This window comes from Scyliorhinus canicula, chromosome 1 (genome assembly GCF_902713615.1).
Source record: "Scyliorhinus canicula chromosome 1, sScyCan1.1, whole genome shotgun sequence".
NCBI classification, from domain to species: Eukaryota; Metazoa; Chordata; class Chondrichthyes; order Carcharhiniformes; family Scyliorhinidae; genus Scyliorhinus; species Scyliorhinus canicula.
The window spans coordinates 284,929,637-284,946,311 of NC_052146.1; the positions used below are offsets into that span (position 1 = coordinate 284,929,637).

At 44.5% G+C, this 16,675-nt stretch overlaps 1 protein-coding gene across 4 annotated transcripts in view; it reads left to right on the plus strand.

The window, feature by feature from the left end:
- The window catches only part of mtr (5-methyltetrahydrofolate-homocysteine methyltransferase), a 114,465-nt gene extending 98,263 nt beyond the window's left edge, over positions 1 to 16,202 (plus strand). For all 4 annotated transcript variants that reach the window (XM_038814423.1, XM_038814449.1, XM_038814431.1 and 1 more), the window contains 6 exons: positions 1,074 to 1,229; positions 3,744 to 3,940; positions 6,472 to 6,672; positions 9,252 to 9,444; positions 9,786 to 9,898; positions 15,677 to 16,202. In XM_038814423.1, coding sequence (XP_038670351.1) covers positions 1,074 to 1,229; positions 3,744 to 3,940; positions 6,472 to 6,672; positions 9,252 to 9,444; positions 9,786 to 9,898; positions 15,677 to 15,763 — 947 coding nt within the window. In that variant the 3' untranslated portion in view covers positions 15,764 to 16,202. The remainder of the gene's footprint in view (positions 1 to 1,073; positions 1,230 to 3,743; positions 3,941 to 6,471; positions 6,673 to 9,251; positions 9,445 to 9,785; positions 9,899 to 15,676) is intronic.
- Positions 16,203 to 16,675: the final 473 nt, after the last annotated feature.

Here is a 16,675-nt window from a genome sequence, read left to right on the forward strand (position 1 = left end):
AGGCCTCGGGGAGGGAACTGGGGTTTGAGAGGCCATGGGAGCAGGTCAAAGTGTGTGAAGGCCGTGAAGGAATGCCCACTCTCCCCTCCACTGCCTGCCAACAGCTCATGCAAAGAAACTTGCTCGGCTGACTGTTTGATATAGTCCTCTCGAACTGAGGGTTAAATTCTGGTCATGGCACTATAAGGCCCTTAATTGAGCAGAAATTGGCCCATTGACAGATAAGGTGCCTGACCTGGTACAATTGTGGTGGGGGCAGGGCTGGGTGGGCAGGTAGACTGCCCACTGGATTTAACTAGACACCCGCCTTCAAACCTAGTGGTGTAGGAGCGTTACATCTAATCCCTCTAATTGGCTGGACAGCTGATTTGTGACGTAGAACATGGCCTCCTCCTGCACTGGATGTTCTATTTCAAAAGGCTAACAGCGCAGGTTCAATTCCCATACGGCTGAGGTTGTTCATGAAGGCCCTGCCCTGCCTTCTCAACCTTGCCCCTTGCTTGAGGTATGGTGATCCTCATGTTAAATCACCACCAGTCAGCTTCCCCAGCCCCAAAGAGGAAAGCAGCCGGTGGTCATCTGGGACTATGTCGACTTTACTTACTTTACCTACTAATTGACTAGTGAGAGTCTAAAAGGATACTGATTTGGGATTTTCCTGACCTCTAGATGGTTAAACAAATCTCCATTTCTCCAACCTCTCCTTTATTATTCCTTCCTTCTGCCGCCTGGTCCCACGACTAAAGCCAAGATTTAATGCTGTCTGGGTATTCACAAAGGATCTGATCCTCTCTCTGCCATACTGCTGACTAGTCAATTTGTGTATTTGAAACAAGGCTGCTGAGTAGTTTTAACATGGTTACGGAGACATAGCAGATTTACGGTGGCTTAACGTAAATAAACTGGATAAATGAGTTTGACTCTTAACAGCTACCATGATGTGAATAATCTTGATGGTTCTGACATGGAGGACAATCAATATAATGGAGAGAAATAATTTTAGAAAATCTTAGCCCAACAGTTTCTGTCCAGTGTACTTTTAAAGTGAGCAGAACTATTTCCTTCTTTTACAGTGAAGCCAACTTTGATTGGGACCCAATCCTTTCCAGATTATGACCTGAAGAGACTGATGAGCTACATTGATTGGAAACCTTTTTTTGATGTTTGGCAGCTGAAGGGAAAGTACCCAAATCGTGGCTATCCTAAAATCTTTAAAGACAAGACAGTTGGTTAGTGCCAATAAAACTACTTTTCCAAATTAATTAAGGCTTAATATTAAAATTCCACTCTATTATTTTCTTTACCTTTAGTTACCTTACCTCTTTTATGGTCGTGATGTTAAGATGCCATCAACAGAGTTGACAATTTGAAAACAGTGCCATCGTATTCTTTGTAAATAACATGAAAGATCATTTTCATCTGTTGTTACGTTGCATCCATCAAGCAGTCTCGTGTGTCGACCAGAAGTTGCTATCCACTAACTAAAGAAAGTGCGTAAACATTACCACATCTCAACATCCTTCCTCCAGGATTACCAACTGCGTGGATTAGTAATCCTGAGAACCAGGGTAATGCTCAGGGACCCGGGTTTGAATCCCACCACAACAGCTGGTTGAATTTGAACGTAATAAAAAATCTGGAATGAAAAGTCTAATGATGACCATGAAACTATTGTTGATTATTGTAAAAGCCTATCTGGATCACTAATGCCCTTTAGGGAAGGAAATCTGCTGTCCTTACCTGGCCCACATGTGACACTAGACCCACAACAATACAGTTGACTCTTAAATGTCCTCTTAAATGGCCTAGCAAACCACTCGGTTGTGTCAAACCACTAAAAAGTCTTAAAGGAATGAAACCAGACGGACTACCCGGCACTGACACAGGCAAACTCAGCCAAAATTGGGAGGGCTGTCCCACAGACAAGTCAAGCAACAGCCTGATATAGTCATACTCATATATTCATCATACTTTCACAGACAACATCCCAGAAGCTACCACTACCATTCCTGGAAGGTCCTGTCCCACTGGCAGGATAGACCCAACAGAGGTGGCAGTGACACAGTGGTATACAGTCGGGAGGGAGTTGCCCTGGGAGCCCTCAACATAGAATTTGGACCCGTGAAGTCTCATGGAATCAGGTAAAACATGCACAAGGAAACTTCCTGTGGATTGCCCCCACCTCCAGCTGATCAGTCAGTATCCCTCCATGTTGACCGAAGCATTGAGGGTGGTAAGGGCGCAGAATGAACTCTGTGGGGGGGACTTCATTGGCCATTAACGAGTGTCTCATCAGTACCACTACTCATCTACCTGGTCGAGTCTTAAAGGACATATTCCAGAAATAATACTGAAGACTGGTGCTCCAGAATTTGCCGTGCAGCTAGCCAAGCTTTTCCAGTACAGCTACAACACTGGAACGTGAAAATTGGCCACTTATGTGCAGTACACACAAAACAGGACAAATCCAACCCGGCCAATTATCGCCCCATCAGTCTACTTTCGATCATCAGTAAAGTAATGGAAGGGGTCATCAACAGTGCAATCACTTGCATAGAAATTACCTGCTCACCGATGACCAGTTTGGGTTCTGCCAGTCAGTTTCTAACCTCATTACAGCTCTGGTTCAAACTTGGACAAAAGAGCTGAACTCCAATGGTGAGGTGAGAATGACTGCTCTTGACATCAAGGCAACATTTGACATGTGTGGCAGCAAGGAGCCCTAGCTAAACAGGAGTCAATGGGAATCGGTGGGGAAAATGTTTCACAGGTTGAAGTCATACCAGGCACAAAGTGGTTGTGGTTGTTGGAGGTCAATCATCTCAGATGCAGGACATCACTGCAGGTGTTCCTCAGGGCAGTGTCCTTCAGCTGCTTCATCGATGACCTCTTTACATCATGAGGTTAGAAGTGGGGATGTTCACTAATGATTGTACAATTTTCAGCACCATTCATGACTCCTCAGGTACTAAAGCAGTCCATGTCCAAATGCAGCAAGATCTAGACAATACCCTTTTGTGTCACACATGTGCCAAGCAAAGACCATCTCCAGCAAGAGAGAATCTAACCATCACTCCTTGGCATTACCATCGCTGAATTCCCCACTATTAACATCCTGGGGGTTACTGTTGACCTGAAACTTAACTGGACTAGCTGTCCAGTTAAATACCAAAGCTACTAGAGCAGGATCAGAGGTTAGGAATCCTGCGGCGAGTAACTCACGTCCTGACTCCCCAAAGTCTGTCCACCATCTACAAGGCAAAAGCCAGGAGCGTGATGGAGTACTTTCCACTTGTCTAGATGAGTGAAGCTCCAACAACACTCAAGAAGTTTGGCACCATCCAGGACAAAGCAACCCGCTTGATTGGTACCCATCCACAAACATTCACTTCCCCCACCACTGCACAGTAGTTGCAGTGTGTCTCATCAACAAGATGCATTACAGGAGCTCATCAGAGCTCCTTGGACAGCACCTTCCAAACCCACGTAGTAGGACAAGGGCAGCAGATACATGGGAATGCCTGGAAGTTCCCTCCAAGTCATTCACCTCCCTAACATGGAAATATATAGCCACTCCTTCACTGTTGCTGGGTCAAAATCCTGGAACTCCCTCTCTAACAGCACTGTGTGTGTACATGCAAGGGCAAGTAGGAACGGACAATAAATACTGGCCTAGCCAACAAAGCCCACATTCCTTGATGGAATAAAAATATAATAAGCATAACTTGTTAATTAACCTCTAGGTGAAGAAGCTAAGAAGGTTTTTCAAGATGCACAGAATTTGCTGAACACACTGATTGAAGAGAAGAGATTAACAGCCAGAGGAATTATAGGGTTCTGGCCAGCTCAAAGTGTTGGAGATGACATATACTTGTTTGCAGAGGATACCTTCCCCCACACTGGTGAACCAGTCGCTAAGTTTCATGGTTTACGGCAGCAGGTATGGCTTTTCCTTCTTAATGAGTATAATTTTCCTGAGTTCCTCCCTCCTTTACATTTCCTGGTTTTTAGATGCTCCTGGGATGTTACTTGTGCCCTCTATCGTGAAGTCTGATGTAAAATACTTGTTCAATTCATCTGCCATCTCCTTGTTTTCCATTATCAATTCTCCAGACTCACTTTCTGGAAGATCAACGCCTACTTTGTTAACTATTTGTTTTTAAAATATTTATAAAAACTCTGATTATTTGTTCTGTTTATTTCTGGCTAGCTTTCTCTCATACTCATAATTTTTCCCTTCTCACTAATCTTTTAGTCATCCTTTGCTGTTCCTTGCATTCTGTCCAGTCTTCTGGCCTGCCATCTGTCATTGCACAATTATATGTTTTTTCTTTAAGTTTGATACTATCTTTAACCTTTCTAGTTTACCATGGATGGTGGGTCCATTCCTCGGACCTTTTCTTACTTGTTGGAAATGTATCTATTCTGAAATATCCCATTCAATGTCTGCCACTGCATCTCTATTGACCTTTCCCTTAACCTAATTTGCTATTCACTTTAGCTAGTATGCCTTCATAATTGCCCTTATTTAAGTTTAAAAACATAGGGTGGGTTTCTCCGTCCTGCGGCCCGCCATCGGGATTCTCCGTTTTGCCAGCTGGTCAATGGGGTTTCCCATTGTGGGGCAGCCGCACGCCGTCGGGAAACCCCCCCCCCCTCCCCCCCCAGCTGCCGGCAAAATACAGAATTCCGACGGCGGAGAATCCAGCCCATAGACTCAGACCCACTCTTCTCTTCCTCAAGCTGAATGTAAAATTTAATCAAATTATGGTCACTGCTTCCCAAGGACGCTTTCACTATGAGATCATTAATTACTCCCATCTTAGATATGATAGATTCTTAAATTGGAGACTTCTCTGAGCTGAGGGGGTGAATTCGTACAGAGCATTGATGTACTGCCATCTCTTTGATTTTCAAATAGAAAAAAAAACTTGGGCCCAAATTAGACACAGTTGAAAACCATACATTTCATACCTTATGTAGCCACTTAAGTGCCTTTTCCCAACTTCAGATTTGGGACGCCCTCCCTGCCTATGCCCTGACATCAGGATCGCCCACTCTCAGAGCACCCCTACCCTCCATGCCCTGAAGTGTGTTCTTGGGACTTGGGCTTGGGAACAGCGCTGCAGTACCTCTTCTGGCCATTGCAGCGCTGCAATGGCCAGAAGAGGTACTGCAGCGCTGTGGGGTTGACTGACAGCTCTCTAAGGGTGGGAGGCACTCCCACTTTCTGCCAATCAATGCTCAACGAGCATGAAGTGGTAGCGAGCCTGTTGGGGTCAGCGATAATGGGTCACACACTAACTCTCAGGTTGGTGGGCACGGGGTGATCGCCATCCTGAATATCTAGGTCTTATAGTGATCGCAATTCAACAAACATCTGAACACTTGCAAGTAGAAAGCGATAAACAGAGAAAAGGTGGGGTTTTTTTTCATTAATGAAAGAGTAATGAACATAGAACACAGTACATACAGTGCAGAAGAATGCCATTTGGCCCATCGAGTCTGCACCAACCCACTTAAGCCCTCACTTCCACCCTATCCCCACAACCCAATAACCCCTCCTAACCTTTTTGGATACTAAGGGCAATTTATCTATGGCCAATCCACCTGACCTGCACGTCTTTGGACTGTGGGAGGAAACCGGAGCACCCGGAGGAAACCCACGCAGACACGGGGAGAACGTGCAGACTCCACACAGTGACCCAGCAGGGAATCGAACCTGGGACACTGGCGCTGTGAAGCCACAGTGCTAGCCACTTGTGCTGCCCCTAAAGTAGGCATACATTAACACTGCAATGAGGTTACTGTGAAAAGCCCCTCGTCGCCATATTCGTGTACATGGAGGGAGAATTCAGAATGTCCAATTCACCGAACAAGCACATCCTTCGGGACTTGTGGGAGAAAAACGGAGCACCCAGAGGAAACCCATGCAGACACAGGAAGAACGTGCAGACTCCACACAGACTGTCACCCAAAACTGGAATTGAACCTGGGTCCCTGGTGTGTGAAGCAACAGTGCTAACCACTGTGCTGCCATGCCGCTCCACTAATGTGGAGTAAATTGCATGAATGTTGTATTGCTAGTGTCACATTACTTCCATGATGTGGAGATGCCGGCGTTGGACTGGGGTGAGCACAGTAAGAAGTCTTACAACACCAGGTTAAAGTCCAACATGTTTGTTTCAAACACTAGCTTTCGGAGCACTGCTCCTTCCTCGTTCACCTGAGGAAGGAGCAGTGCTCCGAAAGCTAGTGTTTGAAACAAACATGTTGTACATTACTTCCAGTAATGGGTGCATGCATAGTTTTCAGTGCATCGTGTCTTCTGTAAATTATTAATTTGTATAGTGTCATAATTGTTGAAGAAAGGGCTATGTTCTTTCTGGTAGAGAAATATCCATGTGGGCCATCAATATGGCTTTGTAGATTGCCAATAAGTACAGTTGCTTCAACTTTCATGTTTTCCAGGCGGACAAGGACACGAATAGCACGGAAAAGTACTGCTGCATCTCCGACTTTATAGCGCCCAGCGACTCTGTCGTGCCAGATTACATCGGTGTGTTTGCAGTGGCGTGCTTTGGTGCTGGGTTGCTGAGCAAACAGTATGAGGAAGACGGTGATGACTACAACAGCATAATGGTTAAAGCCTTGGCTGACAGACTAGCTGAAGTGAGGCTGCAATCCAATTTACAAGTTTAATGGGAACTACTTACATTTTCATACTGGATAATTTGTATTTGATAGTTACGTTGTCACTTCAACAATAAGAATTTACCTTCCTCTCTTCTTGAAAGGTTGAATCACAAACATTTTAAAGTTTTTAATATCTGGTTTGACCCTAGCTATTTGCCCGGGCTCTAAGAATAAGATAAATTCCACTGAAGTTGGGTGTGGGTAAAATCTGAATTTGTGCTGTGCAAGAAGAGAATTCCCGAATGCAGAAAGAGTTTACAAACGAAGGGTGTAATTTAATGGCCACATTGCGCTTAAGCAAGAGCGTGATGAGGCCGTTAAATCAGGGAAAGGCCAAAATCGAGAACCATGCTGGGCGCCGGGGGAGATGGGTGACTTAGTGCCTACAGGTCCGCTGTGCCAATCCCTGGACCATGTGGTCCTGTTTCTTCGGCAACCCCTGCCTGCCTGCCCCATTGACCACCCAGAACTCCCACTGACCGTGGAGGCCTCTAAGGCTGTTGCTAATTAGGAAATGACAATCGTAGTTAAGAGAGCCACATCCCAAGTGGAACCGCCTGGGTAGGTGTGCTCTGAAGCATGTGGGGGTTATTGCCTAGCGTCACAATCAGACCATGATGCCTGGGCACTGTGCCTGAACACTGCGGGAGGCAATTACATGGATGCAGCAGTCAACACCTAAAAACCAAGCACCAGGATATTTCAGCGACTGTGTGCACTGGGGAGGGGACCAGTGCCCGGTCCAGGTAACGTTATGTGCAGGTGTCTGGGTCTTCAGGATGTGGGGTCCAGCGAGCAGGGGCTCCCGCTGCGGCCAGGGGTGTATTGGCAGGATGTGCCGGGGAGCAATGGGGAGAACTGGAGAGTACTGGGCTGGAAGACACCGCTGGTTGTCAGTCCCTCTCCCAATTCCTTACAGATATTAAATGGTATGGACAACATCTTAGACCCTGTGTAAGACTCCCTTATGGTGCTGCTGGCAGACCCAGAGGGGGAGGCCGGCAGTGGCCCAAGATGTACAGGTGTCGCTGGTCTTTCAAACAGATGACGGGAAGCGTGTATCACAGGAAGCTTTGCCTCAACAAGAGGACGGTGCGGCATCTGTTCCATGTCCTCGCTGACATGGCACCACGTGGAGGACGAGGATACCCTCTCAGTGGCCGTCAAGGTCACCGCAGCCCTGAACATCTACGCCTTGAGATTGGTTTCCTCCCACAGCCCAAAGACGTGCAGGTTTGTGGATTGGCCATGCTAAATTGGCCCTTAGTGTCCAAAGATGTACAGGTTAGGAGGATTGACCATGACCAATGCGCAGGTTTATGGGGATAGGGTGGGGGAGTGGGCCTAGGTAGAGTCCTAATTTGGAGGGTCAATGCAGACTCAATGTCCCAAATTGCCTCCTTCTGCACTGAAGGGATTCTATGGATTATTTTCTTTTTAGAAATTTAGAGTACCTATTTTTTTTCCCCCCAATTAAGGGGCAATTTAGCGTGGCCAATCTACCTACCTTGCACATCTTTTTGGTTTTGTGGAGGTGAGACCCACGCAGTCATGGGGAGAATGTGCAAACTCCACACGGACAGTGATCTGAGGCTGGAATCGAACCCAGGTCCTCGACACTGTGAGGCAGCAGTGCTAACCACTGGACCGCCCCGAATTCTATGGATTCTAAGTAACAATGTGCCGCACAAGTACCAGGGCAATGGCCATCTCCAACAAAAGAGAATCTAACAATCTTCCCTGACATTCCATGGCATTAAGGGGCAGCACGATAGCATAGTGGTTAGCACAGTTGCTTCACAGCTCCAGAGTCCCAGATTGGATTCCCGGCTTGGGTCACTGTCTGTGCGGAGTCTGCGCGTTCTCCCCGTGTGTGGGTGGGTTTCCTCCGGGTGCTCTGGTTTCCTCCCACAGTCCAAAGATTAGGTGGATTGGCCATGCTAAATTACTCTTAGTGACCAAAAAGGTTAAGTGGGGTTACGGGGATAGGGTGGAAATGTGGGCTCGGGTAGGGTGTTCTTTCCAAGGGCCGGTCCAGACCCGATGGGCCGAATGGCCTCCTTCTGCACTGTAAATTCTATGATTACCCCGCAATCAAAATTCTGGGGGTTACCACTGCCCATAATCGAAACTGGACAAGCCATATAAATATTGCGGCTACAAATGATGTGCAAATAATAACTGTGATGTGGCTTTAAGTGTATATTACAGACCGATTGAGGAACAAATGGCAGGAGGCTTGTTAGGTGAATTGGACATTCTGAATTCTCCCTCCGTGTACCCGAACAGGCGCCGGAATGTGGCAACAGGGGGGTTTCACAGTAACTTCATTGCAGTGTTAATGTAAGCCGACTTGCGACCATATGAAAGATTATTATTATTATGAGTTTGTGGCTTTGTTCTCCAGTCAGGTTGCTCAGTATTGTATGTAATAAAGGCGTAAGGGAAATTACCATTCAATTTAATCAATTTCTGACTAACAGTTTGGTTTGCTGCTTGGGTGCTGTAAAATTTGTCTCTGAGATTTTTTTATTTCCTTTTTAAATACTTTGAAGGCCTTCGCAGAAGAGATGCATGCAAGAGTCCGTAAGGAATTTTGGGGCTACTCCCCTGATGAGAGCCTGGGAGCTACCGACATGCACAGAATCAAATACGCAGGAATTCGTCCAGCTCCAGGGTACCCAAGCCAACCCGATCACTCTGAGAAAATAACAATGTGGAAACTAGCCAGTATTGAGGAGAATACAGGTAATAACCTCTGACATCTTCATTGGTATGTTGTGCAGCAGCAATTGATATGAGGGTTTGTGAATTATCAGAACAGAACAACTGTTACCAGTTCACGCTGCGCTTATTTCTGCTTCCTTAAATTGAACCTTTAGTTAAGGTTACAGCAATGCTCATTCATCGTAGCCAAATTTGGTATCCTTAACTGGATCAGAGAAATGGAAACACATCGGGTTCTTAAATTATTTCTGAATATCTGTGTACTTTCATTTTTTGATTCAATAAATGGTGAAGATTTAATATTTAATTTTCTCACTTCGTGGACATCCGAGTGAAAAGTTTTTTCTTTACTTTCTGCACAGGAATTGTGTTGACTGAATCTTTGGCTATGACTCCAGCTGCTGCAGTCTCGGGGCTTTATTTTTCCAGTCCACAATCTATGTATTTTGCTGTTGGCAAAATTACTCAGGAACAGGTTGGTTGTTAATTTATGAAGCAATTTATGGTTCCAGATAATGCAATTAACAAGCTAAATTTGTTTAATCTGAAGAAATTGGTGGGCAAACCACATGAACATGGGAACACCTCCTACGTTTTGGGACTTGGGTGGGGGGGGGGGGGGGGGGGCATTATTTATCAGAGTTATACAAATACAGCTGAACCTTTTCCGCTTGTTACGATAGCCAGACCAGACTCCATTATATATATGTGTGTGTGAGGAAACCGGACGAGTCCTCAACTATTTTTCAATTTGTAAACTGAGGAAAGGATATTTCGCTCCAGGAGCGATTCCACAAACAATAAGGGATCTTTTATATTAAAACAAATTTTATCATTAACACAGAATTAACATCCAAGGAAAAAATAGCTTTTGATAATAAGAATAATCTTTATTGGTGTCACAAGTAGGCTTACATTAACACTGCAATGAAGTTACTGTGAAAATCCCCTCATTGCCTGTTCAGCTATACAGAGGGAGAATTCAGAATGTCCAGTTCACCAACCAAGCTCGTCTTTCGGGACTTTTGGGAGGAAACCAGAGCACCCGGAGGAAACGCACGCAGACACTGGGAGGTGTAGACTCGGCACAGACAGTGACCCAAGCCAGGAATCGAACCCGGGTATCTGGCAATGTGAAGCAACAGTGCTAACCACTGTGCTCCTGTGCCACAATTAATTTACTTTTCAGTAAACAGTTCATTTTCAATTTTAAAAAAAATTGTTCATGGGATGTGGGTGCTGCGGCTGGGCCAGCATTTATTGCCCATCCCTGAGGGTATTTAAGTGTCAACCACATCGCTGTGGATCTGGAGTCACATGTAGGTCAGACCAGGTAAGGACGACAGATTTCCTTCACTAAAAGACATTAGTGAACCAGATGGGTTTTTATGACAATCGACAATGGTTTCTGACTTATCTTTAGATTTTTAATTCCAGATATTTATTGAACTCAAATTTCACCATCTGCTGTGGCAGGATTCAAACCCAGTTAACTTTTAAGTTTTAATGATGAAAAATCCACAAAGGTCAAAGTCCTTTTGTGTGTTAATGAAGTTAAAACTCAGTGGTTTACAGATTTACGCACAATGTCCTTGGGAGAGAAGCTTTCACACATCTGTCTGAAAAACAAAACTAAAAGCATACCCAGCCTCTGCCATAAGTGGCATTACAGCCTGCCTAGCTGTTAACCCCTGTAAACCACAGCTTTAGCACACATATAATCTGAATCCCTTAACCTAAATTCTTTTAATAACATTACTGCAACAGACATATAATACAATATACATAAAAAAAGTTCTACATTCATCACATGTTCTAAATTTGGAACGGCTACTTCCTGAATCATTTCTACTTGAGCATGCTCCAGACTGACTTGTGCCGACTTGCCCACCCTTTTTGCTCCAGGCTACATTTGCATATTTTTCCTGCTCAAGTGCCAATGAACAAATTTATGAAAGGTTTGGCCTTAAAGAAAGATACGATTGCTGAACAAATGTAAAGCAATTTTGTGGCAATAAATTGTTGAGTTAAAAAAGAGTAAGCAATAATAGTTACCAGAATGTTGAAGAGTCAGTGTATGTGGGTATTAGTGTGTAGGTGTGTGCATTTGTTGGTGTGTGGTGGTGAGTGAGAAAACAGACTAGGCGGAAAGCAGACTCACTTCCACACCTCCACCCTCTCAGTCACCACTCACATATCCCCATCCACTCACTCACTCCCACACACCCACCCATTCAGTCACTCAGTCACACACCCCCATCCACACAATCACTCACTCACACACCCCCCCACCCACTCAATCACTCACTCACACACAGTCTCTCACTCTCATCGCCACCCATTCAGAGTGATCTCCCTTGACATCAAGGCAGCCTTTGACTGGATTTAGTATCAAGGAGCCCTAGCTAAACTGGAGTCAATAACAATCAGGGGAAACCCTCCCTGGGTTGGAGACTAGCACAAAGGAAGATGGTTGTGGTTGTTAGAGGTCAATCATCTCAGCTCTAGGACATCATTGCAGGAGTTCCTCAGGGTAGTGCCCTGGGCCCAAACATTTTCAGCTGCTTCAATGACCTTCCTTCCATCATTAGGTCAGAAGTGGGAATGTTTGCTGATGATTGCACAATGTTCAGCACCATGTGTGACTCCTCAGAGACTGAAGTAGTCCATATCCAAATGTGGCAAGATCTGGACAATATCCAGGTTTGGGCTGCCAAGTGCCAAGTAACATTTGTAGCATCTAAGTGCCAGGCAATGACTATTACCCCATGTGTGACGAATGTGAGAAGTTTTCATTTTTTAAAAGTTTGAATTTAGTATTTTTGTTCTGATCAGAAAGAGAATAGTGGCGCAGTGGGTTAGCCCTGCTGCCTCACGGCGTCGAGGTCCCACGTTCGATCCCGGCTCTGGGTCACTGTCCGTGTGGAGTTTGCACATTCTCCCCGTGTCTGCGTGGGTCTCACCCCCACAACCCAGAGATGTGCAGTGTCGGTGGATTGGCCACGCTAAATTGCCCCTTAATTGGAAACAATTAAATGGGTACTCTAAATTTATATAAAAAAAGAAAGAGAATCATTGATTTTTGCAGGAGCAATGTAACCTTTTGTATCAAGACTCAAGAATGTGGTGTGCTTTTGGATCGCAGGCTGTATAGTTAATGGGAGATGCCAGGTTAGTCAGCTGGACAGACAGGGTTCAGTTTGGTTCGAATGAAATATCTCTCTCCCACAGACTGTTGGACACAGATAAACAAGTAAAACCTGATTGTTAACATTATTCACTCGTGGTGTTTTAATATATATAGGTTTGTGTAATTGGAATGTAGAGTCAGGTTTCAGAAATCAAGTTAAGGTGTTATAATTATTAACTGTAAAGTTATTTTTTTGTTGCTTTATTCTTTAAATTACAAGTTTGTTTTACCATAAAAAGTGTCTGCTGATTAGTATTACAATTTCTGTGGTGCAGTGGCATTTTATCACAGTTTTACCAAATGCAAATAATGAGTTCTAGTCCGGGATCTAACAAAAAACTGGGATTCTGGTCCGGGATTCATAACACCATGACATTCAATCGCGATACTATTGCTGAATCCCCCACTATCAACACACTGGGAGTTATCACTAAATAAACTGAACTAGGCTAGCCATACGAATACTGTGACTACAACAGCAGGTCAGAGGCTAGTAATCCTGAGGCAAATAAGTCACCTGATTTCCCCAAAACCTGTTCGCCATCTACATGACACAAGTCAGGCGTTTGATGGAAGTACTCTCCACTTGCCTGGATAATTGTAGCTCCAACAACACTTAAGAATCTCAACACCATCCAGGAAAAAGCAGCCCGCTTAATTGGCATCCATTCACATATGTTTACTCCACCACCACCCAAGCATATTGGTAGCAGTGTGTACCATTTACAACAGTGTTTTTTTAACTATTTCCTGGGACCCCCTTTGCTAACTGGCCAACCTTTGGGACCCATGCCGGCTGACCTTCGCGACACATGCCATGTTCACTTACCTTTAATGCAAAAGAGAGTCTGCTTGGTCTTCACAACCAGGTTCCAAGAAAAGATGCGCAGATCAGGTGCAGACTTCAGCCAGTTCCTTTTTTTTAATTCATTGGATGTGGGCCAGCATTTATTGTCCGTCCCTAATTGCCCTTGAGGGGCAGTTAAGAGTCAACCACAATTCTGTGGGTCTGGAGCCACATGTAAGCCAGACCAGGTAAGGATGGCAGATTTCCTTCCCTAAAGGACATTAGTGAACCAGATGTTTTTTGCGACATTGGCAATGGCTTCATGGTCATCGTTAGACTTTTGATTCCAGATTTTTATTGAATGCAAATTTCACCATATGCAGTGGCAGGAATTGAACCCGGTACCCCAGAGCCTTACCCTGGGTTTCTGGTTTACAAGCCCAGTGACAATACCAGTATGCCACCGCCTCTCCATCTTCATCTTTGTGAAAACAGAAAATCCAACCTCGCACATGCCGGTAGCCGTGAACGGCAATAGCAACAAAATGCTTGTTTTACTCAGCACTGAATACTCCTGGGAGATGCTGCTCCAGAATTCTGACAACCTCATGGGCTTTCAGCGTATTTTTAACCTGGTATCACAGGTCAGGTACAGCAGTGTCATCTTTTAATTTGGAGTTAGCTGTAAGTTAATAAATGACTCTGGGGTCTCAGCCTCAAAAGGAATTTTCACCCACCACTTTGCTTTCAAAATTTGAAACTTCTCTCGTGCGCCAGTACATCATGCGTATAAAACACACGAGGATTTGCATCCTTAGTTGCATTGGCATGATTGACAAAAGTCCATACCTCAAGAAAACATCTTTCTACTGCTTTGTTCCCAAGTTAAGCTTATCCTTTATAGGCTGTTAACCAGAGGCCCTGGAGCTCTGTACAGGGCTAACCCTAGCACTGTCCTGCCCTGGACTTTCATGAGAAGCTCTCTCCAGCTAATTCTGTTGGAAGGCAAAGTTCAGATTCATGAAAATAAAACAAACATGAAAAATCAACATCATTTAGAAGATGAACTGCAGTAGTTCCAGAAGGGAGCTCAGCACCGCCTTCTCAAGGACAATTAAGGATGGACAATGTTAGGCTAGCAAGCAATGCTCACATCCCCTGAATGAACAAAACAAAAGTAAAATCTGCCATGTTGGGGCATAAGAATTCTATTCTTGAACTACCCTAGAATATTACAAGTTCCTCAGTTAAGAATTTGAGTAGTTAAGACATGCAGATGAGGAAATAACAGGTTTACTCACCAGTCGGTTTTACATCATTGACTTCAGCCAGGACAAAATAATGCTACAATTGTCTTATTGCAACTGGGTTGAGAAGGAGTAGGTGGCAGGGCAAGACATAGAACATAGAACAGTACAGCACAGAACAGGCCCTTCGGCCCTCAATGTTGTGCCGAGCCATGATCACCCTACTCAAACCCACGTATCCACCCTATACCCGTAACCCAACAACCCCCCCCTTAACCTTACTTTTATTAGGACACTACGGGCAATTTAACATGGCCAATCCACCTAACCCGCACATCTTTGGACTGTGGGAGGAAACCGGAGCACCCGGAGGAAACCCACGCACACAGGGGGAGGACGTGCAGACTCCACACAGACAGTGACTCAGCCGGGAATCGAACCTGGGACCCTGGAGCTGTGAAGCATTTATGCTAACCACCATGCTACCCTGCTGCCCTGCTTGACCCGGCTTATGATTCTCAATCCCTACCCAGGGATTCTGCACTGTAAATTCTATGATACCTGCAGCGATTCAAACCCAGTTTTGATGGCCTCTATAGCTGAATAGGCTGCTAATAACTGCTATCAAAGCTCACACATCATTAATTGCCATTTGGAATGTTACCATCTTTCAGAAGAGATAATTGGAAACAATATAAAAACTGTTATTTTCCTGCACCTTACATTTATCACATCCCATTTAACACGCCTATAATCAAGATAACTAAGAAAGTTAGCCAAAACGGATTTGTATGAAACTTAGATCAGATTTAATGTTTGTAATGTTATATTCTGTCTGCGACAGTTTGTGTTTTAAGTTTGTCCTATTTTGTATCTAGGGATTTTTAAAAAAAACTGGATTCTACAAAAAAAACACTAAATAGGTACTTAATGCAGAATCACATGATCCGGGTAGTTACTTGTATTTGTGTTCACGTGATGGATGGTTGGAAATTTTGCAATTCATTTGAGTGTGATGTTGATTTACAGGTTGAAGATTATGCAGCCAGAAAACAGATGAGAAAAGAAGATATTGAAAAGTGGCTGGGACCCATTTTAGGATATGATACTGACTGATTAATGTTTTTAAGACAAATCATATTGAGGTACTGTTAAATTGGTCTTACACACTGAAAAGATTTCAATCTTCTTGCAAATTTTCATGTTACAACAATTATGTATTGATGCATACTGTAAATACTGCACTTCTTAAAAAAAACAGTTCAGGATCACACTCTTGTGATAGTTTGGAGCTCAGTGGGATTTTTACCAACATCTTAATACATTTTAGTAGAAATGGAATTAAACAGCCCATGTTCAGAATATGCTTTTTCTCTCTGTGTCTAGGCTTCGCTCCCCTCGGTCATGTCATTCCTAGTAGAGTATACTCCCAACTTCTGGGCAGCACGGTAGCACAAGTGGATAGCACTGTGGCTTCACAGCGCCAGGGTCCCAGGTTTGATTCCCCGCTTGGTCACTGTGCGGAGTCTGCACGTTCTCCCCGTGTCTGCATGGATTTCCTCTGGGTGCTCTTGTTTCCTCCCACAGTCCAAAGACGTGCAGGTTAGGTGGATTGGCCATGATAAATTGCCCTTAGTGACCAAAAAGGTTAGGAAGGTTTATTGGGTTACGGGGATAGGGTGGAAGTGAGGGCTTAAGTGGGCCGGTGTAGACTCGATGGGCCTAATGGCCTCCTTCTGCACTGTATGCTCTATGTTCAACTCCCACGCCACTTAATCTCTGTTAGCAGTATTAAATTCACTTGTAAACAAGATTTTAAATTGTCACCAATTTCCAAAGTCCTCAAAATTAATTCAACTACGGTGTGTGCAGACACTGCGTAAAGCAATGGGGTTTTAAGTTAGGATTCTTTCCTGTCGTCCTTTTTTTCAACCTTTCTTCTTTCATGGGATGTATGCAAGGCCAGTATTTGTTGCCCACACTCAATTACTTTTGAACTGAGTGACTTGCTCTGCGTTTCAGAGGGCA